Source organism: Lepidochelys kempii, chromosome 7, assembly GCF_965140285.1.
Source record: "Lepidochelys kempii isolate rLepKem1 chromosome 7, rLepKem1.hap1, whole genome shotgun sequence".
NCBI lineage: Eukaryota > Metazoa > Chordata > Testudines > Cheloniidae > Lepidochelys > Lepidochelys kempii.
The window spans coordinates 28,123,215-28,147,258 of NC_136386.1; the positions used below are offsets into that span (position 1 = coordinate 28,123,215).

Sequence of the window (24,044 nt, forward strand, 5' to 3'; positions counted from 1 at the left end):
GCTACGACCGAGGGTGTGTATACCTTTTTAATCATAAAATATTTTAATTCATAAAATACCAACAGTGAATACACTATTAACCACAAATCGTTCCCTCTTTACTGCCTGGTATCTTTATGAGCGGGGGTGTGCACACCTGAATGATCTATCACCTTTAAATGTATGGTATGCCTTCTTAGCAGTATTGTTAACAATTACAGTGCATATTCTTCCCCCTTTCGCAATTCTCCACCAAAAATGTTATGCTTATACAAAGCACACGAGATTTTTTTTTATAGTGGGGAAGGCAACACGCCGCATTTATTGAAGATACAACAATTAGCATATGCTTCTTAGTCACACATATGCACACTGTCCTGCCAGTTGATGTTATAGTTACCAGTCCGGATCAACCTACTGGCCAGCTAGATTGATCACCGGTAGGGAGGAGCCGGGTTCTGTTGGTTGTGACACGATGCTCCGGGGAAGTCTTGGCAAGACAAACTCAAAGTCTTGCCTGTCTCATCTTTAGAGTTGTCAGTTGTATTTGGTGCTGTTCAAATATGTGAAAAGTTTTTTCTTCACAGTGAAAACAGGCTAAAGAATAAATACAGATTTATTGCCATGCGTTTTCATCATAGAGGAGAAGGAAAAAGAACTTCTCCCAAGTTATGTGTACATTTTGTTTACTTTCACCTATATTCTCAGACTGAAGATACTGATCATCTTGTTGTTTAGTCCCTGATTCAAAATGTGAGTGTTCCTGTTGACTTCAAAGGAACTGCTCATGGGCTCAAAGTTAGGAACACATTTAAGTACCTGGCCAAATCAGGATCAGATGCCTTATGTATTATTGTGTGATTGTTGATTTGAACTTTTTTCTAAGCATCTGAGGCAGTTAATTATTGTAACAACTGAAGCTATACCTTAGAGTAGTATAAATTCCTTGTTTATTTGATTATGCCATAGTCACCAGATGGCAAAACCAGCCCTTCCTGTAGTTCAGAACTATGACTTGTAGGCATTTAAAGCAAAGTTGCTGCCTGTAGTGGACTTTCTTTCTAGATTTCTTTTTAAACCCCATCTCTTGTAACAAGAAAAACCTATTTCCCAGCATATCTGGTGGTTAGATGGAGATTATCCTTTAAAAAAAAAATCCTGTTATTGGTCCGTAAAAAGAGCTTCCTTCCCACCATGGAAAACAGTCAGAGAGATACACAGCATATAGGTAGTTAATGTTTTAATATTACATAATGTGCACAGAATAACTATGCTTTAGGGGGAAATAAGCATAATATTAAAAAAAAAAAAACTGTCTGAATTCTGGATGCAGTTTCTAAGAAAGGTAGCTTTCTACATTAGCTTGATGAGTTTTCTCATCAAATCTGACTTGCATGTTTTCTTAAATAAATAGCGTGGAGTACTCTTGACTTCTGAAGGGATTAGACCTTGAACAGTTAAGAGCTGAGGGTTTGCCTGTGCAGTTTCAAATGTTCCCAAGGGGAGGGAATGATACCATTTTCTAACTTCTGTGACACATGCAGCTTTACCAGATAAACACCACCTCCCCCCTTTGCCCATAGAGTGCTGTTCTGGCCTTCAAGCTGCAGTAAAGCATTGCACAGTCTGCTTACACAGATGCCAAGCGATGACAGGCTGGTCAGTGGGAATGTGACAGTATCCGCCCTTGCAAAATATTCGACCCTTGCAAAATCGTAAATTGGGGGAAGGGGGAATGAGGGTGGGAATAATCATTGCTGTTATTGTGACAACTCAGTAAAGGGGGGACGGTGACCGCTGGCCCCTGGGGCTGCAGGAGGGACCTGAGCCTTTGTCGGAGGGTGTGGCTGCCTTGGGCCTGTACCGCCCCTCAGCGGTGTATGTGCTCTGGGAAGGGGAGGCCTAAGCCGCGGCTGGAGCAAGGGGCCAGGCCTGACTTTGCCCTGGGAACGCGGGGAGGGGCCGTACGCGGAGCGCTGCGCCGCGCGGGCCCCGGAGCGGGCGCAGGGACACGCCGGGCGCGCTGCCGGTCGGCCTGTCTCCGCGTTCGGTGTCGCGCGGCCGGCGGGGAGGGGACCCGGACCCGGACCCGGACCCGGACCCGCGCGGGCGGCCATGACCCAGGCCGAGAAAGGCGAAGCGGAGAACGGGAAAGACAAAGAGCGGGACAAGGAGCGGGAGCAGCGCGGGGCCAAGCGGCCCATCGTCCCCGCCGCCGTGCCCGAGTCCCTGCAGGAGGTGAGCCCCGGCGGGCAGCTTAGACCGCCCGGCCCAGCGCCCTGCGGCAACTTCCCCAGCGCGGGTCACCCCAGCCCCCTGCCCTCGGGGCGCGGGTCCTCCCCCCCAACCCTCTCTCCCCTCGGGGCGCGGGTCCCCTCGTCTGCCAGCCCCCTCTTCTTTCGGGGTGCAGGTCGCCGCCTCCCCCCGCCCCATCTCCCCTCGGGGTTCCCTCCAGCCCCTTCTTCTCTCAGGCACGTCACTGCAACACTGCACGTCACTCGGGTGTCTGGCCACCTCCGTCTCTCCCCGGCAGGCTGTTCCTTTCTCCTCTCGGCTCTCGCTGCTGAGCCTTTGCTGCCCCCAGCGCGCCCCCCGCCTCCTGCACGAGCAACTCTCTCCTTCCTCCTCGCATTGCCCCTTCCCCGCCGCACGGGTGCTCCGCCTTGTGCTGGCTCTTTGTGCCTCCTTCCCCGTGGCAGCTGCACTCTCGCCTTCTCCGCAGGGAGGACCCCTGAGACGGGAAGGGAAAGGGCTGCCCTATGCATCCAAAGAGATTCCCTGTTGCCCTCTCTGGTGAACGCTGCGCTAGTTGACTGTTTTCCCCTTCAGAAAGACTTCCCTCCCCTGTGGGATCGTGGCAGGCCTCTCTCTTTCTGTGGTACATGGGGTACTTCAAAATATGTGCTGGGGACATCCTCAGAACTGTGCAGTTGGCATTGCCGAACTTATCCAGGTTAAATCTGGAGCAAACATCAGTTATAAGCATCAGTTGTGGAGTGGTTTTGAGATATTAAAAGTTTAGCATCTGCCTGCATTACACACTCTTTGGCATCCGGAGACAAAATTTTCCTAGTGTGAAGCATTTTGTCAGTATCCCTGCTGGCTGTCTGTTTCCACCCCAGACTTGCATTTCAGTGGTTTTGTATGTATATATAGCACTTTGAAATCCTTTGGGATAAAAGGCACTACTTTATAATGTACGTTTAGTAGCACTTTGTTTGTAGAGGGTGGTGTCTCAGGGAGAAGTGACTGTAAACTCAAGAAGATATTAGGCAATTATAGGCAGAAGTGGACTACACTTATGGACGTGCATGTAATATACTACTGTGTATTTCAATGTTTCCAGCAAATACAAAGCAACTTCATTGTTGTGATACATCCTGGATCAACAACTCTGAGAATTGGGAGAGCCACTGACACACTTCCTGTTGGTACTCCCCATATCATTGCAAGAAGACAGAAACATCAAGGACAGCCTGTGTACAAAGATAGTTGGCTCCTAAGAGATGGACTCAATGTAAGTGCCATGTTAAATTTTAGAAATTGTAACAATTCAAGGCCAGCTAAAACTATTTCCATTTTTTTCATTTTACTTTTGGTTGTGAATTGTGGGTTTCGTATTTTCCATGTCATTAAATTCAAACATACTTTTCCAAAGAAACACCAAAGTATGGTTGTTTAAAACTAATATCAAAAGAATGAAAGAAAAGACAATTCAGTAAAAATTGTGACTAAACAACAAAGAAAATATATTAATAGGCATTTAGGTGAACTTGTTATTACTGGTGGTCAAGGTTACTGTTGGTATAAGCAGGTGCCATTCCACTGAAGTTAACAGAATTGCACAGTTTATGCTGTTTGAGCACCTCTACTTGTTCTGAGCACATTAAATGAAAGAATCATATGCACACATTACAAGCTCTTTAACAGATCTTCCTATTTGCTCCCATCACACTTTACATTCATATTTTGGGAATGGTGATTGGAGTAGAATAAAGTTAAAATCTGATGACTTCATTTGCAGCATATTCATTCAAAATGAAGTTTGTAATTTATTTAATACATTACACTGTATAATCTTTTCTAAGAATATGATTGAACAAGCAAATTTAGTTTAAATAATTTAAATGTACACAGTAATGTTTATAATTTGAGTCTTTAATGTAAATTAATTCACCAAATTAGCATCTTAAATATTTTTAAATTTTATTTTCTGAACAGAGTATTACTTAAACATGTTACACCTATCATTTTATATTTGTGGCATTTAATAGACAATGTCACCGAGCTCACTGGAATTGGACCCAGTCCAGTATCCATTAAAGTTAATGGAAAGACTCTAATTGACTCAAGTTGTGTGTTAGGGCTCGTGAAACAAATGTGTGTTTTCCAAAAGTCAGTGTACAGTCACCATACTTGCATTCTCATCATCTCTTGTCATTTAATCACTGTAGGGATCTCACATATTTTACTGACTGTCAGCTTTAGTATTCATTATACAGAGTTGTATACTTTACTTGTATTTTGAAAGAGAGCTTTTTATGCTGTATGTGTTTGTTTTTTGTTTAGAAACCTGAAAGTACTGAGCAAAGACAAAATGGCCTTAAAATGGTGGACCAAGCAATATGGTCCAAAAAGATGTCAAATGGTGCAAGGCGTATACCAGTGTCACCTGATCAGGTAACTCATTCAGAATAGTTTGTTAAATTGTTCTGTTATACAGTAGTTCAATTTGATATCTTCTAAAGGGTAAAAGAAGAGCAGTTCATGCAACAATAAGCAGCAGATGTTCCTTGGCCATACAGAAGAGGAAAGTGCATTCTCAAAATGGGCCTTCAGTATATTTTTCCACTTATGCATAAAAGATGATTGGCAAAATATTTCCTAATAATGCATGACTTAATTTACATTACAGTCTCGATCATACAATAGACAGATGCGGCCGGCTATTCTAGATCACAGCTCTGGGAACAAATGGACAAATACATCCCATCATCCTGAGTATCTGGTAGGAGAAGAGGTAGGAGTTCACTATCCCCTTGAAACAAGGTGCTGGTATTGTCCTTTAATGCAAATATTTAAATTCACAATTTGATATAATATGTATCAAACGGCAAGTTATCCTAAATATTCAAACAGTAGATAATGATGAAATCTCTAGCTGGGGGGGGAAATCCTCCCAAAGAGACTACATGACCATTTAGTGTCATTTAGCATGACATGAAAATTCCCTAACCTGGAAAAAGTGCTTATTTGTTAATTAGAGTAAACTGTAGTTCTTTTAAGAATCCTTTTCCTCCATTGTTTTTCCCTCATACAAATAAAACATCAATGATTAACACAAGAAACTTTTTAGTTAGATGTTAATAAAAGCAATAGGTCAAATCCTCAGCTAGTGTGTAAATTAGCATTTCTTCATTGACTAAATTAAACTGTCCCATTGTGTATAGTATGCAGAAAAGGCAAGAAATCGGTGACTGGATCAGCACAAGGCACCATATGCCGCATAATTTGTTTATTGATTACTTCAGTGCTTCAGAGTGTTTGTTTTCTTTAAGCACTCTTTTTTTCTCTCTGGTCTGGTTTAATACTTGAAATTTGTTACCAACCACTCCATGGGGTTATTTTTATTGTTACTCGTATTCAGATTTCTAGTTTCAGATCTTTAACTACTTACCCATTTTTTTCCTATTCTATATTGGATTGTCCAATCATGCTCCCATTGCTGTAGTTGGAAAGGCCTTTCCATTTGAGAAGAAGTTACTTTTAAAAATATTGCAGTAGTGTACAGGGGCCCCAATCCTGGATCAGGGCCACATTGTGCACTCTGTGTGTGCAATCTGTTGTATCTGCTAATGAACAGAACAAATTGTTAGCGTTAATTATTAACCTTTCTTTCTCTTTTCTCTTCAGGCACTATATGTTAATCCTTTAGATTGTTATAATATTCACTGGCCTATCCGAAGAGGACAGTTAAACCTTCACCCAGGGCCTGGCGGCTCCCTTACTGCAGTACTAGCAGATCTTGAAGTTATCTGGTCGCACGTAATACAAAAATATTTGGAAATACCACTGAAAGACTTAAAGGTGAGCTCGTGGTGACTTTCAGTTCAGCTGAGTAAGTTTGTACTACACCCACATCTGAAGCCTCTTATTTTAGCTCCATCTCTTGCATTGTCTGGAGGGTTCCAGGGGGTGTCAACTGAAGAGCCACCTATCTTACTCTTGTCGCTGACCGTGTTGCCTCTCAATCTTTCAGTAAATTTTGTCCCCCAGCATGCATTGCTCCCATGGATTTTACTTGGAGTTGTGTGCACTTATCTGAGAGCAGCATTTGGTACTGAAACTTTAAAAGTAAGTTGGATAGTCTTTGAACATTCAAATTCATAAAATATTTCACTTCATTGTTCTGTCTTCATAGGCTGATTAGAGTTTTTAAGGGACTGAGGTCTAGAATCAGAGTCTAAGGCCAGAAGGAAACACCAGATCATCTACCCTGACCTGCATATCACAGGCCACTAACAGCACACCCAGGCTAAACCTGCTTAATTTTTCTTATTGAGCAGGTAGCTTTTCTTGTGTCTGCCATGTCTATTGCATGAAATGTTTTTAAACATTTCTTAAGCTCCTGTAAATACAGACATTTGATACCACATTGAACTGAATTTTTAAATGATGAAAATAAATGTTTTTTTACATTACCACGCTCTCTCCAGTCGTTCTGCTTCTTCTCAGTGCCTTTACATCTGTATTTTTTCAGTAGCGTACCATGGGGCATCTAGCATTCTAGCATATATAAAGGAATTGTTCTGAACTCTACATTGATTTGAAAGCTGCCCGTAATTTGCTTTTGTCTTCAGTATTACAGATGCATTTTACTAATACCAGACATCTATAATAAACAGCATGTGAAAGAACTGGTACATATGATCCTAATGAAGATGGGCTTTTCAGGTAAAAGTGAATAAGTGAGCATTTAATATTCATTTGTATAGCTTAAAGATTTTTTTTTAAAGGCATCTGATTTCTGAGCCAGACCCACTTTCTATTCTGAGACTGGCACCCCTTGCCTCTTGCCAGTCACTATTGCAACTCTTGTCTCTTTTGGCAGGGCTAACTAGTAAGCCAGCATTATGGCAAGTTACTCATGCTCTTCGTTTACTTCTTAAAAGACCAAACTTATCACTTCAGGTGAGGCTTGCTCCCGACCAACTTACACAAAGTAAATCATAAAGCAGCTCTTGAAATGGGATACAGACGCCCCCCAACTTACACAATCGTTCCATTCCGGAAAGCCTTGCATAACTTGAATTTTGCATAAGTCGGAAATGTATACCTGTACGTTACGCAAAAATTTCCGCAACTCAAAAATCCTATTTCTCACTTATGGAACATTTTCCGTAAGTGCGAATTTGCATAAATCGGGTCTTGCGTAACCCAGGCAGCATCGGTATCTTGCATGGTAACAGACTGATGTCTGAAGCCTCGTTGCCTTCTTATTACTGTTGCATTTTAGTGATGGGTTTAAGTGTCCGTGCAAAGAATGCTGAGATCCTTCAAGGTTTGAAAAAAAGGGTCTATATAAATGCAAGGTGTTATTCTCCTTTTCATTGATGGATCGTACAAAAGGAGTATCTGGATGACCTAAATATTTACACTCGAAGCAGGAGAAGATTTTTTTTTTTAAATACTTACAGAGTGAAGTACATTAATTTTTGAACTGTTGAATTGTTTTCTGTTCAATGTTTTTTCCCCCTAGTTTGAAAGTCCCTTCTTTTTATAGGAAATAAGGAAATGTAATTCCCTTCCAGTTCATAAAGCTAACAAACTTTCCATGTAATGTAATGATTTTTTTTTTTTGAAAGTCCAAGACTGACTTTGTGTCATATTGTGTTTTGTTTAGAGAGTCACCATAGCACTGGCAGTGTAACTTGATGTATGAACAGAGTGCTTAAGTTTAAACTTATCAAACAGTACTTGCAGGAGCCAGAAAGTCCACTTCTGTGTTAGGCACTTAAAGCTCTTAAACAGATTTGAAAGCTCAAAAGAGAGGCTTAGAAAGTGGAAACAAATAAGATTTACAATAATTTACATACTAAATGATAACATGAGGTTAATTGCAAGCCATTAGAGCATATCTACCCTTGTGAGCCTTTTATGTTTAATATCCTTTATTGTTGAGCATTCTCACAGCAACAAATAGTTTCCTCTTCCTTGCTAGACACCAGTAGTATGAACTTGCTTAGCCTTTTCTGTAGCCGATAAAGAAAATTCATAAGATAAAAGGAAGGGATTTAAATAGGTGGAAGGGAAACAACCTGCAAAAGACAGAGCGTCTTAATACATGTATATGAATGAAATTGATTTGTTGCTTTTTTTTAAGATGAAATAGCCAATTAGGTCCCTTCCTCAATTTATAGCTGTTTTATAGCTCATACCTGTAGTTTTTGGTTGGAAGGTCTTACTCTTAGGGGTGCATACCCTAATGAGGAGAATACTACATGTTTAATGGTATGTGGAAAGAAAAAATGTTTGTTCTTTGACAATAAAGGCTTATGTCTACATTGCTGTGCATACAGGAAAAAGTAACAACATACAAGAGGCTGGGAAAGACATTTATTCAATTCTTCTAAACTTTCCTCCTGTTCCTCTAAGTCTGTTTGATGACAAAGTTTAAAAAAAATAAAGCCTCCTTTTTAGTTTTTGTTTGGCTAAGTCTGACGGATTACACAGTGTACATGAGGGTGCATGAGTATGAAATACTGGAAATTTATAGAAGTTAAAATATTATCAGCTCCACTTGAGGGCGCCATTTCCTAAACATTAATTCAGTGTTAAGATGAACTAATTACTGAATGTAACTACTAAACTCCGTGTCTTCTATTTAAAAGACCTACATTTAAAATTAGTCAAAAGAAAAGGAGTACTTGTGTGCCACAAGTACTCCTTTTCTTTTTGCGAATACAGACTAACATGGCTGTTACTCTGAAACCTTAAAATTTGTCCTTACCTATTGTTCTACAAACTACTTGCCTAAAATGAGCAATTCTCTTCCTTCAGAGTTCAGAAGAAGGGGATTTGAATGGAGTCTTTGTTTAGTACTCTTCAAGTGAAAGTGTATGGCTGGGATGTAAACATGAAGAATGCATTTGTGAGGGTTGAAAGTGCATTGAAGGGGATGCACAGAAGCATGGTATCAAACCTTGTCTATCCATTTAAAGAACTTACTCAAAAGTTAAAAAGGAAATGATCAGATTAAAATCAAAAATGCAAGAAAAATGTCTTCCCTGTGTGACAAAGAGGCCCATTAGTGGCTCACTACTTTGTCAGGTTTCAGAGTAGCAGCCGTGTTAGTCTGTATTCGTCACGAAAGCTTATGCTCAAATAAATTGGTTAGTCTCTAAAGTGCCACAAGTACTCCTTTTCTTTTTACTTTGTGTCAGCAACTCTTGTCAGGTCTGACATACTCTGTATATACCAACTCACTGTTATCATAATCTGTGTCTAAAAGGTGTCATAGAATCATAGAATATCAGAGTTGGAAGGGACCTCAGGAGGTCATCTAGTCCAAGCCCCTGCTCAAAGCAGGACCAATCCCTAATTTTTGTCCCAGATCCCTACATGGCCGCCTCAAGGATTGAACTCACAACCCTGGGTTTAGCTGGCCAGTGCTCAAACTGCTGAGCTATCCTGCCCCCCTCATGTGAGGTGTATGCAAACTGGTAACATGCTGGTTGTAAGAGTTGTTAAATACACTCTAGAATTATGTTCTTAAAATGTGTTTGGCAAGCAATGCATAAATCTTGTCAGTCTTAAACAAAGGAATGCGTATTTGGTATGTCTTAAACAAAGGTATGTCTGACCAGCCTGATCCTCAGGAAGGGACAAGGAAGGTACGTTTACATACAAGATAAACATAGCCATCAAATTAGCAAGTGGGTTAGGTAGCCTTTTAACTCTCACAATGAGAGGAAAAGACTGCAAAAATGAACAGCTCCCTGGTGGACACAGCAAGCTGAGTCCCCAGCACAGCTTCTTTCCTCCTGAAGCAAGGTCATTGAATTTTGGAAAATATAAGCAAGGACAGAAAGCCATTTTAGCATCCATCACTTGAGGGAGTGAAGGGGCCAGAGTTCGTGAAATCACAGAACTTTGGTCTTTCAGGTAAGAGGGCTGAAGTCTCTGGAATCTGAGTGTAGGTGAGAAAACTGCTTAGGCAAAGATTGTAGCTTACTGAAATTAAGTTTACTTTAAATGTCTGGAGCTTGGTTTAAAACCAGACTTAATCTTCCTCTCATATTTTTAGGTATAGTGGTCCATCAGGAGTCTGTCTGTGCTACTTTTGGAAGTGGCTTAGGTAGTGCGTGTATAGTAGATGTAGGGGATCAGAAGACAAGCGTTTGCTGTGTAGAGGATGGCGTTTCACACCGTAACACCCGGTAACTTTTTCTTTATGAGCAAAATTACTTCAAAACCACTAATGAGGGTGGGGTGCAGATGATTTATCTTACATTACTTGTTTTTAAGAAGGATTTATTAGTAGATATACATAAGGGCAACACTGTATTAATGTAGTTAATTGTTTTTTGGTTTAATACTTATGACTTTCACAACAGGAACATCCCGTTCTACTATATGATCCATATTGGAGAGTTTTTGTTCCTGTAAAGAGAGCAGGAGCTGGCCCTATGTGCCATGTAAACTATGTGGAAGTCGTGAGCACAATATTGTACATGTTCATTTTTAGGCTGATACATAATGTTAGCTCTGGGCTCGATGAATAAACTAATGTTCATCTGTTACTTTCTCTTTGTTTTAGGTTGTGCCTTGCATATGGTGGGTCTGATGTATCAAGGTGTTTTTACTGGCTTATGCAGCGAGCTGGGTTTCCTTACAGGGATTGCCAGTTAGCTAATAAAATGGACTGCCTTCTCCTTCAGCACTTAAAAGAGACATTTTGTCATTTAGACCAGGTGGGGAAAAAGTCTTAAGCTTAAGTTGTTGATTCTACATGACAGTTTTTGGAACAATGATTATCTTGTCTTCCTGAGTTGGGTGAGGATTTGCTTGTGCATTATTAGTAATTAATTAATTAATTCCCCGTTAGTATAAAGCAGTGGTCCCCAACCTATCTGTGGGAATAGCACATTCCTATTCCCAACAGACTGTGGTGGGCACCAAACACCCCGCCGCCAAGAAGTGGCAACAGAAAGAAGCCTTGCCGCTGAAATGCCACCGAGAAATGGCAACGCTTCTCGGCGGCATTTTGGCAGGCGGTTCTCAGGTGGCCGCGCTCAGCGGCGGCATTTCGGTGGCATGGTGTCCTGCAGGCGCACACAACTTCCCTGGTGGGTGCCATTGCACCCACGGGCACCAAGTTGGGGACCTCTGGTATAAAGTATACTTAAAAGGCTTCTAATGTTAGTATCCAGTTGTAGCATCAAATGACCTTGCTATATTTGTGCATAAAACATTTCATTTTCCTATAACCATGATACCAGGCAGTTAGTACATGAACTCTTGCATTTAAATACAAAATATTTGCGCACATACATCTCTAAAGGTGTTTGCCATTTCAACATTTAAGAAATCAACAAAAGTTTAAAATACTTCCAACTCCACATGTTTTTCCTGGAGTTCAAAAACACAAGCAGAGATTTTCCTTTGAAAAGAAGGTGTTGGTATAGCCACTTTACAATTTAGATTTATGGCTCTGATAACACACACTACATTCTTTTTTCACACTTTGGCCTGTACTTAAAACATGCATGTCTGACATGGTTTGTCGTTTTGATATTTGCTTGTCCTTGAGAGATGGAAGCAGAAACCTTTTGGAATGTCTTTGATTAGCTTTAATATTTTGTAACATAACTAACTAAACATATTCATTGTTATGTTTCCAAACATCCTGGCTATGACGTACTTGAAGCTATGTCTTAATTTTCAGTAAAGGTGCAAACAAGTTTGTAATGTCCTAATTAAAAATAAGTTAAAATTTTATTAATACAATTTTTGCATCAGTATTGAGGTCTCCCCCCCACAGCAAGTTTCTTGCTGAGTTCCTTCCGTGTGGTTCAGTTAATCCTCTGGGTTGTTGAGTCACGTAGTTCCCATTTTAGGCCTCGGTCCTACAACAGGATCTGCTAACATGTATTCCACTACCCAAGCACAGCCATGTTGACTTCAGTGGGAATCTGCATGCAGAAAAGGCTGCATTAGCAGACCCTGTTGCAGGACAAAGGCTTTGGAAAACAGGAAATACAAACAAAATTCAGATTCATAAGTGAGTTTCATTATTTGTTTGTCTTGATGAATACAAGTAAAAAGCTTTGAGACAGGAATCTTAGACTGTACAGAATTGATTACCTTCTTGCCATATTCTATTAAAAATAGGATATTTCTGGATTGCAAGACCATGAGTTTCAGATTCGTCATCCAGACTCTCCAGCCTTATTATACCAGTTCCGTTTAGGGGATGAAAAACTACAGGTAAATTCAAAATGTGTGTGCACAACAGTAGAACCTTGTGATGAAGTCAAAGTCTGGATGGCTGCAAGAGGGTACTTAAAGGTCGCTATATTAGCCCTAGAATGTTAAAGGCCCTTTTTCCTATAAACCGAGAAGGGGTTACCTCAGGTCAAATTAGGGACACCTGAATCCACTTAAACACGGTCTGAGGCCTTTAAAAACCCCTCCTCTGGGGAGAGCAAAGGAGGACACACACACACCCAGTGGCAGCAGGGGAATAGGCTATTCCAGGGTGAGAGGCTGTGTTCCTTCCCATAGGGGAAACAGCCAAACCTGAATGCCTGGTAGGGGAAGGACTGACACCCCAGGGTAACCAACCAGATGATCCCTTGCCCCAGCGAGGGGGGCAGCGAAAGGTACCCCTCTGGGGTTTTTGTTCAGGAGACTGTTTCCTTTTGTTTGGTGGAGGATCACCCCTTAGGCCGACTCTCAGACCTATCCTGAAAATATGATCAAGGGAGCGTAGAAGGGGGATGACAAACCCTGGCTGAGTGGGGCTGATTACCCCAGGCCCACCATCACGAGAGGGGGAAACACTAAGTCTTGCAAGAGAAAAGAGGTGTTTAAGAGGCCGTGTTTAAGAGGCCACTTTAAGAATGGCCATACTGGGTCAGACCAATGGTCCATCTAACCTAGCATGCTGTCTTCTGACAGTGGCCAATGCCAGGTGCCCCAGAGGGAATGAACAGAACAGGTAATCACCAAGCGATCCATCCCCTGATGCCCATACCCAGCTTCTGGCAAAAATGTACGGAGGATGCATATCTGTCACTACCCTCCCACAGCATATGCCCCATTGCCCAGTACTCCATGGAATGCCTTACTAAGCTGCCTCACATTTTAGTGGATGTACCCTACAGAGGTTGTATGCTTTACCCGTACTTAAGGGCACTTTGTTAAAAGCTGTTAAAATCAATTTGCTGTAGATAGGAGCATCTCTAATACATCATGGTGACCACCTCATTACCTCTCTGTCTTGTGGCTAATACCAATTAAGTATCTGACATGCCTCCTATCTGTGGTCCTGCATCCTATACTTGATGAATGCTGATATATACGTTTTTTTTCTCTCTCACTACTATGACTTTTTGTAATACACTTGTAATGCTGATGAACACTAGTTGACAGTCTGATACCATTTAACATATATATAATGTGCGTGGGGTTTTCTTTAATGGTTTACAACTTCATTTTTTAAAGAAAACTCAGTTACTTCTCCCTGTTAAAAGGCTATTTGAAACAAAGTAGTAATCTGATTCTGAGGCATGAGACACTTTACAATTGTAAATTCAGTAAAAAATTATTAGGCTTTATTTTAAAAAGAATATCTGTTAATGGACAAACATTGAACTTCAAAAATATTTGTTTAAACAGAAGATTGTATTAAACTTTTTTATCTTTTACTACCCAGGCTCCGATGGCTCTGTTTTATCCAGCAACTTTTGGAATTGTTGGGCAGAAAATGACATCTTTGCAACACAGGTCACAAGGTGACCCAGAGGATCCTCATGATGAACATTATCTATTAGCTACCCAAAGTAAACAAGAGCAGGTGTGTTAATGTTTAGTTTTCACAGAAAACTACCGTTTACCTAGAAAAAAGAAAAGGAGTACTTGTGGCACCTTAGAGACTAACAAACTTATTTGAGCATAAGCTTTCGTGAGCTACAGCTCACTTCATTGGATGCATTCAGTGGAAAATACAGTGGGGAGATTTATATACATAGAGAACATGAAACAATGGGTGTTACCATACACACTGTAACGAGAGTGATCAGGTAAGGTGAGCAATAACCAGCAGGAGAGCTGGGGAGAAAAAACCTTTTGTAGTGATAATCAAGGTGGGCCATTTCCAGCAGTTGACAAGAACATCTGAGGAACAGTGCGTGGGGGGGGGGGGGGGAGGAAGAGAGGGGAATAAACATAATTACTACCTGTGTGTGTTTCACTCACCATTGAAAAGCAGCCATCTCTTAAGCTGAGAGATGGCAGCTGTTCTGTGTCCAAAGCATTAAAGAACAGGTTTTAGGCAGGGAAGTGAAGAATAACTTGTCCACTAGAAACAACAGAGGCAGTTTACATAGGCCAAAATGTAATCGCCCATCTTAGAATTTACCCAGAACACTGAAGCTAACACAGTTTTGCAGAAATTGCCATGGAGTTTTCACCAACTACACCTAGTCAGGATCTCTGCCTCATCTCATCTGAAAGGCAGCACCTTTAGCATGCTTTGTAATAATTGTAGAAGGTTAATTTTGTAATTATGTGCTAAATGTCACTCTTGGCCTGAGTAGTGGAGACATTCAGCACGTTTTTGTAGTAAATGAAATCTCTCATAATTAGCATTTTTTTTTCACAAAGACTTATTAAAAAAACCTGTTTACAGTGAATTATAAATAATTTTAAATAATTATACAGCACTTGGAGCACTTCATAAATATTAAGTAATGGGAATAATTAAAAATGTACACAAATCCTTTAACTACTATAAAACTTATGGGCTAAAAAAAATTAACTGATTTGTAACAGGCAAATGTATAGGATTTTGATTCAATTTAAGGCGAATCTACAGAGTTTTTGTACTGTTAAAACTATATGGGTTTAGAAAATGTAGTGAGAATAATGGCTTGTCTACACTTGAAACGCTACAGCGGCATAGCAGCAGCACTGCAGTATAGACACTATCTACGCTAACGGGAGGGGTTCTCCCATCAGTGTAGGTAATCCACCTTCCTGAGAGGCGTTAGCGAGGTCAACAGGAGAATTCATCCATCAACCAGGCACTGTCTACATGGGGCCTTAGGTCTGTTTAACTATGTCACATAGCGACCTAGTTTTCTAGTGTAGACCAGGTCTAAATTAAACTGATATAAGCACCTCTTATACAAGTATAACTGTATCCACACTAAGGGGTTATTACTGTTTTAACTATGTGTAGACAAGCCCATAGATAAAACTTCTGTATTTGTGGAAACTACGTTATGACTTTATGCTATGATACCCATTTGAAATGTTTGATGGACTTCGAAAATTATTTTTTTTAAAAGTCGTGGTTTAGAATAATATTTGTATGGGGTGGAAATGCAACATTCAACAGTTCTTTTCAGCAAGCTAAAGAGAATCAAAAGAACAATTAGTGCTATATTATTTGTCATTAGAACGCTGTTCTATGCCAAAACAACCTGCGAGGATTTGAAATGAATTTTTTTAATTAATAAAATTAACTTACCAGTTTATTATTTTGTTTTTAAGTCTGCAAAAGCTACAGCTGATAGGAAGTCCATGTCCAAGCCTGGTGGATTTGAGGGAGACTTGCGTGGCCAGTCCTCAGACATTTCAGAGAGGATGTATCCACAAGAAGTGGAACTGGGATCCTCTCAGAGTGATTGTATAATAGCTGGAAATGAATCTGAGGAACTCCTAGCAGCACACATGTCCAGGAAAACCGCTATATCCCAGTTTGAAGGCAAAGCACTAGGCCTTGACAAAGCCATTCTTCATAGTATTGACTGCTGTGGTAAGAACTATATTTGCATAATACTGTCATTAGAGCCCAATCACTTGGTCAGGATTCATATCAAATTCCAACATCTTTCATTACCTTACAGAAACTAGAATTCTCTACTTTAGCTCTGTTGTCTAGAAAATAAAGAATTCATCCATCTAGTCTAGTCATGTCTTCTAGAAAATAAAGTGCTGTACGGTCTCTCATTTCCAGTGCTTTATGAAAGCCCATTTTTGTTAAATATCTTCATGCTTTTAATAACTGAGAAATGTCTGCTTCTGCAATAACTTTCACTCATCCTAACTACTTTGACTTTTATGCAGTTCTTCATAATCCAAGTTTAGGTAGTATTAGCGATTCATTTATTTTTATTTAAAATTATATATCATATCATTCCAGCATCTGATGATACCAAAAAGAAGATGTATAGTTCTATCCTAGTAGTGGGAGGAGGTCTGATGTTTCATAAAGCTCAGGAATTTCTTCAGCACCGAATTCTCAACAAAATGCCTCCTTCTTTCAGAAGAGTTGTTGAAAATGTAGAAGTCATTACAAGACCTAAGGTATGATGTTAATGAAGCTGAATTAATGAACTATTCATAGACTATTTGGAATCTAAAGGTTTAAAAATCTATTATTTCAGAACTATCACAGTTTAGTTACATTCCTTATGGGAGACCTGAGATCAGATTGTTTTTCAGATCACTATACTATGAGCTACCACTACAGATATATGTATCTGGAGGTAGAATGGTTAGTTATAGTAGCCTTACAATTGATAGATTAGTGCTAATTGCTTCTTTCAGAATAAGAAACATAACCAACAGCTAGTACAGTTAGTTTTAGGAAAAGGGACTTGGAGTGGCCATGAGAAATACGGTAAAAGATAACTAATCCTGTCTGCTTGTCAGTAACATAAGTTAACATTAGCAAAGAAGGAAGAGTAAGAAATATAAGAGGATGCATAGTATTGTGTGTAAATAATATTTGGCATTAATCAGCTAAATTTCTAAAACAAACTCTAAGTATTCCCTTTTTCATTAGTTTTACTAGCGAGGGTTGATTTTCCTTGTTGACACCTGTAAAATCAGTGACTTCCAAGTTCCTTAATAAATTAAACATGGTGAAAATATTTAGGTTTATCACATAAAAACATTTGGGGAAATTGTTGGCCTGATTTTTCAAAGGTGCTGAGTGAACTTCCATTACATTAAATGGGAGCTGGCCGTATTTAGTACCTCTGAAAATCAGATCCGTAATTTTTGTGCAATCCTTGTTCTTAATTTTAGGATATGGATCCACGCTTGATTGCATGGAAAGGAGGTGCAGTTTTGGCCTGCCTGGATACAACACAGGAGCTATGGATCTATCAGCGAGAATGGCAACGCTTTGGTGTCCGGATGTTACGTGAGAGAGCTGCATTTGTGTGGTAATCTAACGAGATTATAGTGGAACCTCAATTAACTGAATATTACTTTTCAAAATTGTCCTGTTGTCCGAAGAAAGCTCATTTCCCCTGCTTGTGGTTTGAGACTTTTTTTTTTTTAAATATGCTAGTTTTTGGCTGAGGTTTTTCAGAAGAGCCTGAATTAGGTGCCAAAATCCTATTGAGTCAAAAGGGAAGTAAGTGCCTAAAATGCATGGGCACCTTTAAAAATCCCAAGTTTTTGGCTTTTTACATACAGATTTCTGTGCATATGGGTGCTCCTGCTTTATCCAAATAAATTATAAACAGTTGGGGCACAAGTCAAACTTAGTGTATAAAATACTAAAGTGGCATACAGACAGACATGCATTTGTAAATAAGTAACATTATACTGAATGATTTGGTCTTAACTTTAGAAGCAGTAAGTCTAGTCTGGAAGCTTTTAAAGGAAAATTGCAGTGCCTCTTAATAGGATTGATTTAAAATGTAATGGATATGACTCCTCTTCTTAAACATTTTAAACCATTAAGATCAGAACCCTGTGAAAAAGTGAAATTAAGTACCGTTGAGGAACAAAGTAAGTATCTTAACACAGCTTTTTCCTTCTGTATGATCTTCATGAATTTTATTTAATGCAATGTTACTTCTCACACTTCTTTTATTCTTTAGAAAAGAATCCATGTAGAGTTTTTGTCATATAAATATACAAACTTCTGGTGGTTACAAATACTTTAATTGGACAAGTTTAATGAAAAAAACGGAACAAAATAAATACAAGATATACATATCATCATCCCTGTTAAATGTTTAATAACTACTAAAATGAGTAGCAGCTTACAGCTACTCTTCCTAGTGGTGTGTTTTCTTCCAGAATCAGTGCTAACTTCAAAGAGAGAGACCATTTCTCTATAACAATTGAACTGTGTTTCACCTATTTTCTTGCATGTTTTCACTGTCAGGAAGACTTGTCAACATCCAAAATCACTGACACAGTTTTTGGCTCCTACCCCCTTAAAATATCCCCAAAACACTGCATCTGAGCCAGCACAACAATGTTCAGTGCTATCACAGTACAGGCAGCAGGAGCTCACCTTTGATAGGTAGCCCTTATTCACACAAGGATGAAGAAAATCATGAAACTGAAATCCTTCTCATTACTGTCCACTGCATTAGATAGGCAAAAAAGCCATACACTAACTGTAAAAAGTTATCTGAAGTGACAATTTTGAAATCTCCAGCTCACCCACAGTGGTACCACCCTGCTACTGTTAATCCCACCCCACAACTAGTTGATGGCAACATTCAGCATTATGGGGGAGTATGCCCAGACCATTCCTGCACTGCTAGCGCTTTGTCTGTTGTGACTTATCCCACCCTGTCTGTTGTAGCAATCTACTCTAGACTATAAATATAAACCTCATAGGGATACTTCCAGAATTTTAGTGACTACCAAAGAGGCATCTACTTTTTTAAAAACAGAAGAAAATTTGTTCTTTTTAAGAGCTAATTTTCCTGTCACTGAAAATTCTCTTGGAAAATGCATTTATGTTAAAACATTAGTGCAATCTTAAACTAAAAGCAGCGAGCTATATCAGTGTGCCATTCCTGTATATTTGTTGCAGGCAGCTGAAGACAGTCTGTCTCTGACTTTTTTTCATCCCAAGGTACTTGAAGCATAACCAACGAATACCCAATCTGGTATCTTTGTCTGTCCAAGTTAAATATTGTTGCTAGTTTTGCTGTAACAAAAAGGGTCCACAAATCTAACTGTATAAAACAATTATTTAATTTTTTAAAATGTGGTAGCTGAACCGTATTACAGAAAATGTACATATTTACAGAGATCATATTTGATTTGATAGACTTCAAATGGGTTCTGTACAATAAACGTTTCATAATTCCACATGGTTATCAGTATCATCAATGGGGCTTGACTTGTACATGTGGCAGATGATTTCATGAACCAAACATGGGTATTAATGGCCTATCCAGTTGTTTCCTTCTTGCGGTCAGGTGGGAAACAAGTGTTGCTTCTTAAATATACTTAATTTCCTTAGCATTTGAGCGTCAGGAACTCCAGGAAGAGAACTGCTATAACCATTATATAGATGTATTAAGTCCTTTATTTACACTACAAAACTTATTCAGACACAAATTTATCGTATAGAATTATTAACATAGCATTAACAGTCCAGAGGAGGACATTAAATTTTAGTCCAATTAAATCCAGTAAGTAGATAAAGGGAAAACCCGCTATCATATGCACAAGATACATTTAAATAATCTTATGAAACATAGAAAATTGTAATTTTTCTCCTCTCATCAGAAAGTAATTCGAGATATTTTCCCCTCATGTTTTAATTTACCTATTTTTCTCCTTTTTTAGACGGTGTTTTAAACATAAGACCAAATCATGCCCCAAAGTCTATAGGACCATTAATTTTTAAAAAGTTTGTTTTGTTTTCCAAATACAATATAGTAACAATGACAATTCCATGTCAAACTGACCATACCTAGCTTTTCATTCTATACTCTTTTCCTTAATTTTAAAAACTAGCTTTACAATTAAATGACTAGCTTTAAATATTTCTTCCTAATTTACATAAAGGAGTTTACAATACACTGATGAATGGGTAGTTACCTCTCCTATGTAGACTTTTATAGCTTCGGTTTCTCTTTACTTTCAGCCTCTTAATTGCAGGATCAGGGCAAAAATCAGTTAAGCATGTTTTATCCAGAATTAATTTCACCCAAGCAAACTCATTTTAAATCCATCAAGTGCCTTACAAAATCATATTCTTCTGCTGCTGAGATCTTGTCTATTGTATTCCTCAGTTTGTATACATTTGGTGCTAGGTCTCCAGCCACAAACTAATTTTGTATTTGTGCCATGGGCCTGCTTATGTGAACTAGAAAGATCTCTACGAAAGATGTCAATGTCCTTCATGAGACAATATTTTGGACAGGTGTTCAGAGCACTTGGGAGAGTGTCTTCTGAATTTATTTCACTGAAAGAAACCACCATGTATTTGTGCAGAGAAGACATATTTTTCATATCGCTGCAGAAGAGGTTAAATGCAAGAGTGAACATACACTCAGAGTTATCTTTGTGGCTGTCTATGCTTTTGTAGCAAACACTATCACATTCAGTAATGATATAGCTTGAACTGAGGAAAATTATCTTATCTGCAGTTTCTTTCTGAATAGCAAGCCATTGTACTGGGCCTTGTTCAGCAATTCTCCTTCTCTGCCACATATCGATAATAACATCACTTTGACAGTGCTTGTGCAGAAATTCAGCAAAAGCCAGGACAGTATGCTGAAAACACACTTCTTTTGGATATATAACCAGTACTTTAACAGGTTGTTGTAGCTCTGCATGATGGAAGAACATTTTCTTTGTATCTGTCAATAAAAAATATATATATACTATATTGAATTTAAACATTTTTAGCAGCAAATAAAATCAACATTTGAATGAGTTCCTAAACTAGGTATGGAGGAGTTATGCACTTGTAAAAAAAAGATTTATTCCAGAAGGTTCATTTTTAAAAGATTAGATTATGCAAGTCAATCACTAAATCAACCCTCATTTTGACTCCAAACCCTGTCTACTAGGAAACTGCTGACACTGGTTGGCAAATAAGTCAATGTGTCCCCATGAACCAATGCTGAAAGTAGATTGACAAAACTAGTTTTGTCTGGTTTTTACTAGTACAAGACAGTACACGTTCCATTGTGTCTCAGTCACCTTTCTGTAACAGTGCTGTAAACAGTTTTGTGCCATTTAATGTAAAGCTCTGTCCTCACTCTGAAAACTGCAATGTTAGTTTCAGAATTCAGTGGTACAGAACTATTTTTATGGCTAATGGAGTTTCTCATTTTGAGGATGTGGTTTAAACTTCTCCCTGACAATGGGTGGAGTCTTTATTTCCAATTCATTGCCATGACTTTTAAAGCAAAGGTGAGAGGAAGTGTAATAAAACATAGTGTGCTGAACATAGTGTGCTGAACTTTTAAAGCAAAGGTGAGAGGAAGTGTAATAAAACATAGTGTATCCAAGAGCTAGTCTAGGTATTTGTGAAGTGGTATAATCTCCAGCTAAGACCAAAGATGTTCAGTTTAGTAAGGACTATACCCCCAATTTTGTTTCTCTGTATTTTAGAAGCATAATTCTAGTAGGTGAAGTGTGGGATGGAAACTAGGAGATCTAAGAGGGAAATTAGCTAAAGAAACTCTCAGTATAGCTGAAGCAGGAAGATTACATGAAAATGGGTGGGTTTGCTGAACTACCAGAGAGCTAAGAGGGAGCATTTGAGGAGAACAAGGCCATTGCAGAGACGTTAAATGGTTTCTTTGCTTCATTCTTCACTACAGAGGATGTTGGGGAGATACCTACTCTTTTCAGATAATAAAGATGAGATGCTGTCTAAAACTAAGGGGTTAGAAGGTGCTCAGCAAACTGAGATGAGCAGCAAAAAATTACCAGGACCTGATAAGCAAATAGTTCTGAGTGAGGAATTATGGAGCTAACAAAAAATAGGTACTATATCAGAAGACTGGAGGGTAGTAAAATGTGCCTATTTAAAAAAAAAAGGTTTCAAGACTTATCCTTGGAATTCCAGACTAGTGACCTTTACTTAAATGTGAGTTAAACTGGTTGAAATATTTAGGGTTATAAAATACCTAGATTAATGTGATAGTATAGGGATAAGACAGTCCTGGCTTCTGTACAGAAAAAATTATGGCACGTTAGTAGAATTCTTCATTAAAAAAACCAGTGGATTAAGGAAAGCATCCAGTTGATATAATTTATTTGGACTTCCTAAGAGCTTCTAATAAAGTCCCTCACCAGAGGCAATTAAGGAAAGTAGGTAAGAAGTAAAGAAACTAGTTAAAAATCAAAGCAAAGAGCAGGAATGAATTATCAGTTTTAAACATGGCAAAAAATTGGGGAATATCAATGTTCCCTAATAGGACTGGTGTTTACTATATTTATTATTCAAGTGGAAAATGATCGGGAGGGTAGGGGACAAAACTTGCAGATGACATTTATTTAGGTTAGTCAAGACTGGCAAAAGCTGTCATGAGTATCAAAGTGAGCTAAAAAAGCTAGGAGAATGGGCAGCACAATAGCTACTGAAAGGCCATGCTGACAATTACAAGGTCATGCCCACTGAAATGAAAAAAATTTAATAGGCATTGTGGGGTACAATTAACTACCACCAAAAGATGGAAGGAAAAAGACTTGGGCGTCCTTGGGACAACTCCACAAAAACCTCAAAAAGAACAGGAGTACTTATGGCACCTAGTTAGTCTCTAAGGTGCCACAAGTACTCCTGTTCTTTTTGCGGATACAGACTAACACGGCTGCTACTCTGAAACAAAAACCTCAGGCTTCTGTTGTGATATATGACAGTCAATGAAACTGAAAGATGACCTGTAAAACTGGCAAAAGGAAATACTTTTTTAACCCACTGAATTATTAACCTGTTTAATTCATTGACACACATTACCACTGAGGCAAGAGAGAGCCTAGTAGCATTAAAAAAAGATTATATTTTTATGTTGATGATGAGAACATCCACAGAAAATCAGAGGTATAAAACCCTTGTGTTTCAGGGCATAAACCAAGCCAGCCACTAATCTTGGGGGTTTAGGAAGAAAGTTCCCTTATGTGCAGGTTATTCTATAAGTGAAGTCTCTTGTACTTTCCTCTCAAGCATCTGGTACTAGGCGTTGTCATAGATGAGATACCGAACTGGAGAAATCACTGGTGTGATCCAGTATGGTGGCTTCTCTAAGTTTATCTTAGTTCTATATGGACTTTGCTTGAGGCAGTGCTTCTTATAAATGATGTCATTTGAGACTTTTCTACTTCTGGTTTGCACCTAAAACATAAGTCTTCTCTTCCCACCTTGCCATTCTTTTATCTCCTCTAGAGACATGCATACAAAACAAGTAATGAATCTAGTGAGCCCTAGAATTGGACACAATTTGTGTTTTAGGTAATTTTTAAACTACTCTTGTTGTTGGTTTTAATATAAATAATTATAGGATTGAACATTTACCCTGAAATTCACATATAAGTGAAGGGCGGGCTAAGAGTTTCATAAATTAGGGTATAGTAATGCTTGCTTGTTGTGATATTTAAAAGATATGATATATAAGTGCACTGCAACACCTTTAATATGAACTGCCTCACTAAAAGGAAACTGAGGCAAAGATCAAAGAACCTTAAAGTACAGCTTTTTCAAAAGAATGAGTAAAGGTCTTACCACAGTTCCTGAAAAATACTACAGCAGCAATCACACACACAATTACAAATAAAGCAGCAAGGATGAGACACACATATCTTCCAGATGAATCAATTGTGATGGTCCCTAAAAGAGAGAGAACCATAAGTCTTCAATGAGGAGCCTTTTGAATAATTGACTTTAAAGAAAAAAAGGCTTTTGGTTACTTAACAATTGAACTAAGCATTTCCAGGCTGTATACATGAAAGAGAAACTGCACTAAAATATGACTTTCCCCACAAAGGTTATGCAGAAATGTTAACATGTGCTGAGGAACTTGAGAAACCCTGTTCTCTACACTGCAGCAGGT

General features: G+C 38.9%; 2 protein-coding genes across 7 annotated transcripts in view; one reads left to right on the top strand and one right to left on the bottom strand.

Moving 5' to 3' along the window:
• Positions 1–1,810: 1,810 nt before the first annotated feature.
• ACTR8 (actin related protein 8) overlaps positions 1,811–24,044 on the top strand; it is a 28,387-nt gene continuing 6,153 nt past the window's right edge. Inside the window, exons 1-13 of one of the 3 annotated variants that reach the window (XM_073351533.2) lie at positions 1,814–2,217; positions 3,326–3,496; positions 4,549–4,659; positions 4,895–4,999; positions 5,893–6,066; positions 6,840–6,933; positions 10,286–10,418; positions 10,799–10,952; positions 12,373–12,468; positions 13,919–14,059; positions 15,760–16,024; positions 16,412–16,575; positions 17,302–17,441. In XM_073351533.2, coding sequence (XP_073207634.1) covers positions 2,095–2,217; positions 3,326–3,496; positions 4,549–4,659; positions 4,895–4,999; positions 5,893–6,066; positions 6,840–6,933; positions 10,286–10,418; positions 10,799–10,952; positions 12,373–12,468; positions 13,919–14,059; positions 15,760–16,024; positions 16,412–16,575; positions 17,302–17,441 — 1,871 coding nt within the window. In that variant the 5' untranslated portion in view covers positions 1,814–2,094. Of the gene's footprint in view, positions 2,218–3,325; positions 3,497–4,548; positions 4,660–4,894; positions 5,000–5,892; positions 6,067–6,839; positions 6,934–10,285; positions 10,419–10,798; positions 10,953–12,372; positions 12,469–13,918; positions 14,060–15,759; positions 16,025–16,411; positions 16,576–17,301; positions 22,200–24,044 lie in introns of those variants that run through there. The other 2 variants (XM_073351534.2, XM_073351535.2) reach the window with 2 other exon arrangements.
• The window catches only part of IL17RB (interleukin 17 receptor B), a 39,184-nt gene continuing 34,342 nt past the window's right edge, over positions 19,203–24,044 (bottom strand). For all 4 annotated transcript variants that reach the window (XM_078853619.1, XM_073351540.1, XM_073351539.1 and 1 more), the window contains 2 exons: positions 23,717–23,821; positions 19,203–20,843 (listed from right to left, as the gene is read on the bottom strand). In XM_078853619.1, the coding sequence (XP_078709745.1) occupies positions 20,230–20,843; positions 23,717–23,821 (719 nt within the window). In that variant the 3' untranslated portion in view covers positions 19,203–20,229. The remainder of the gene's footprint in view (positions 20,844–23,716; positions 23,822–24,044) is intronic.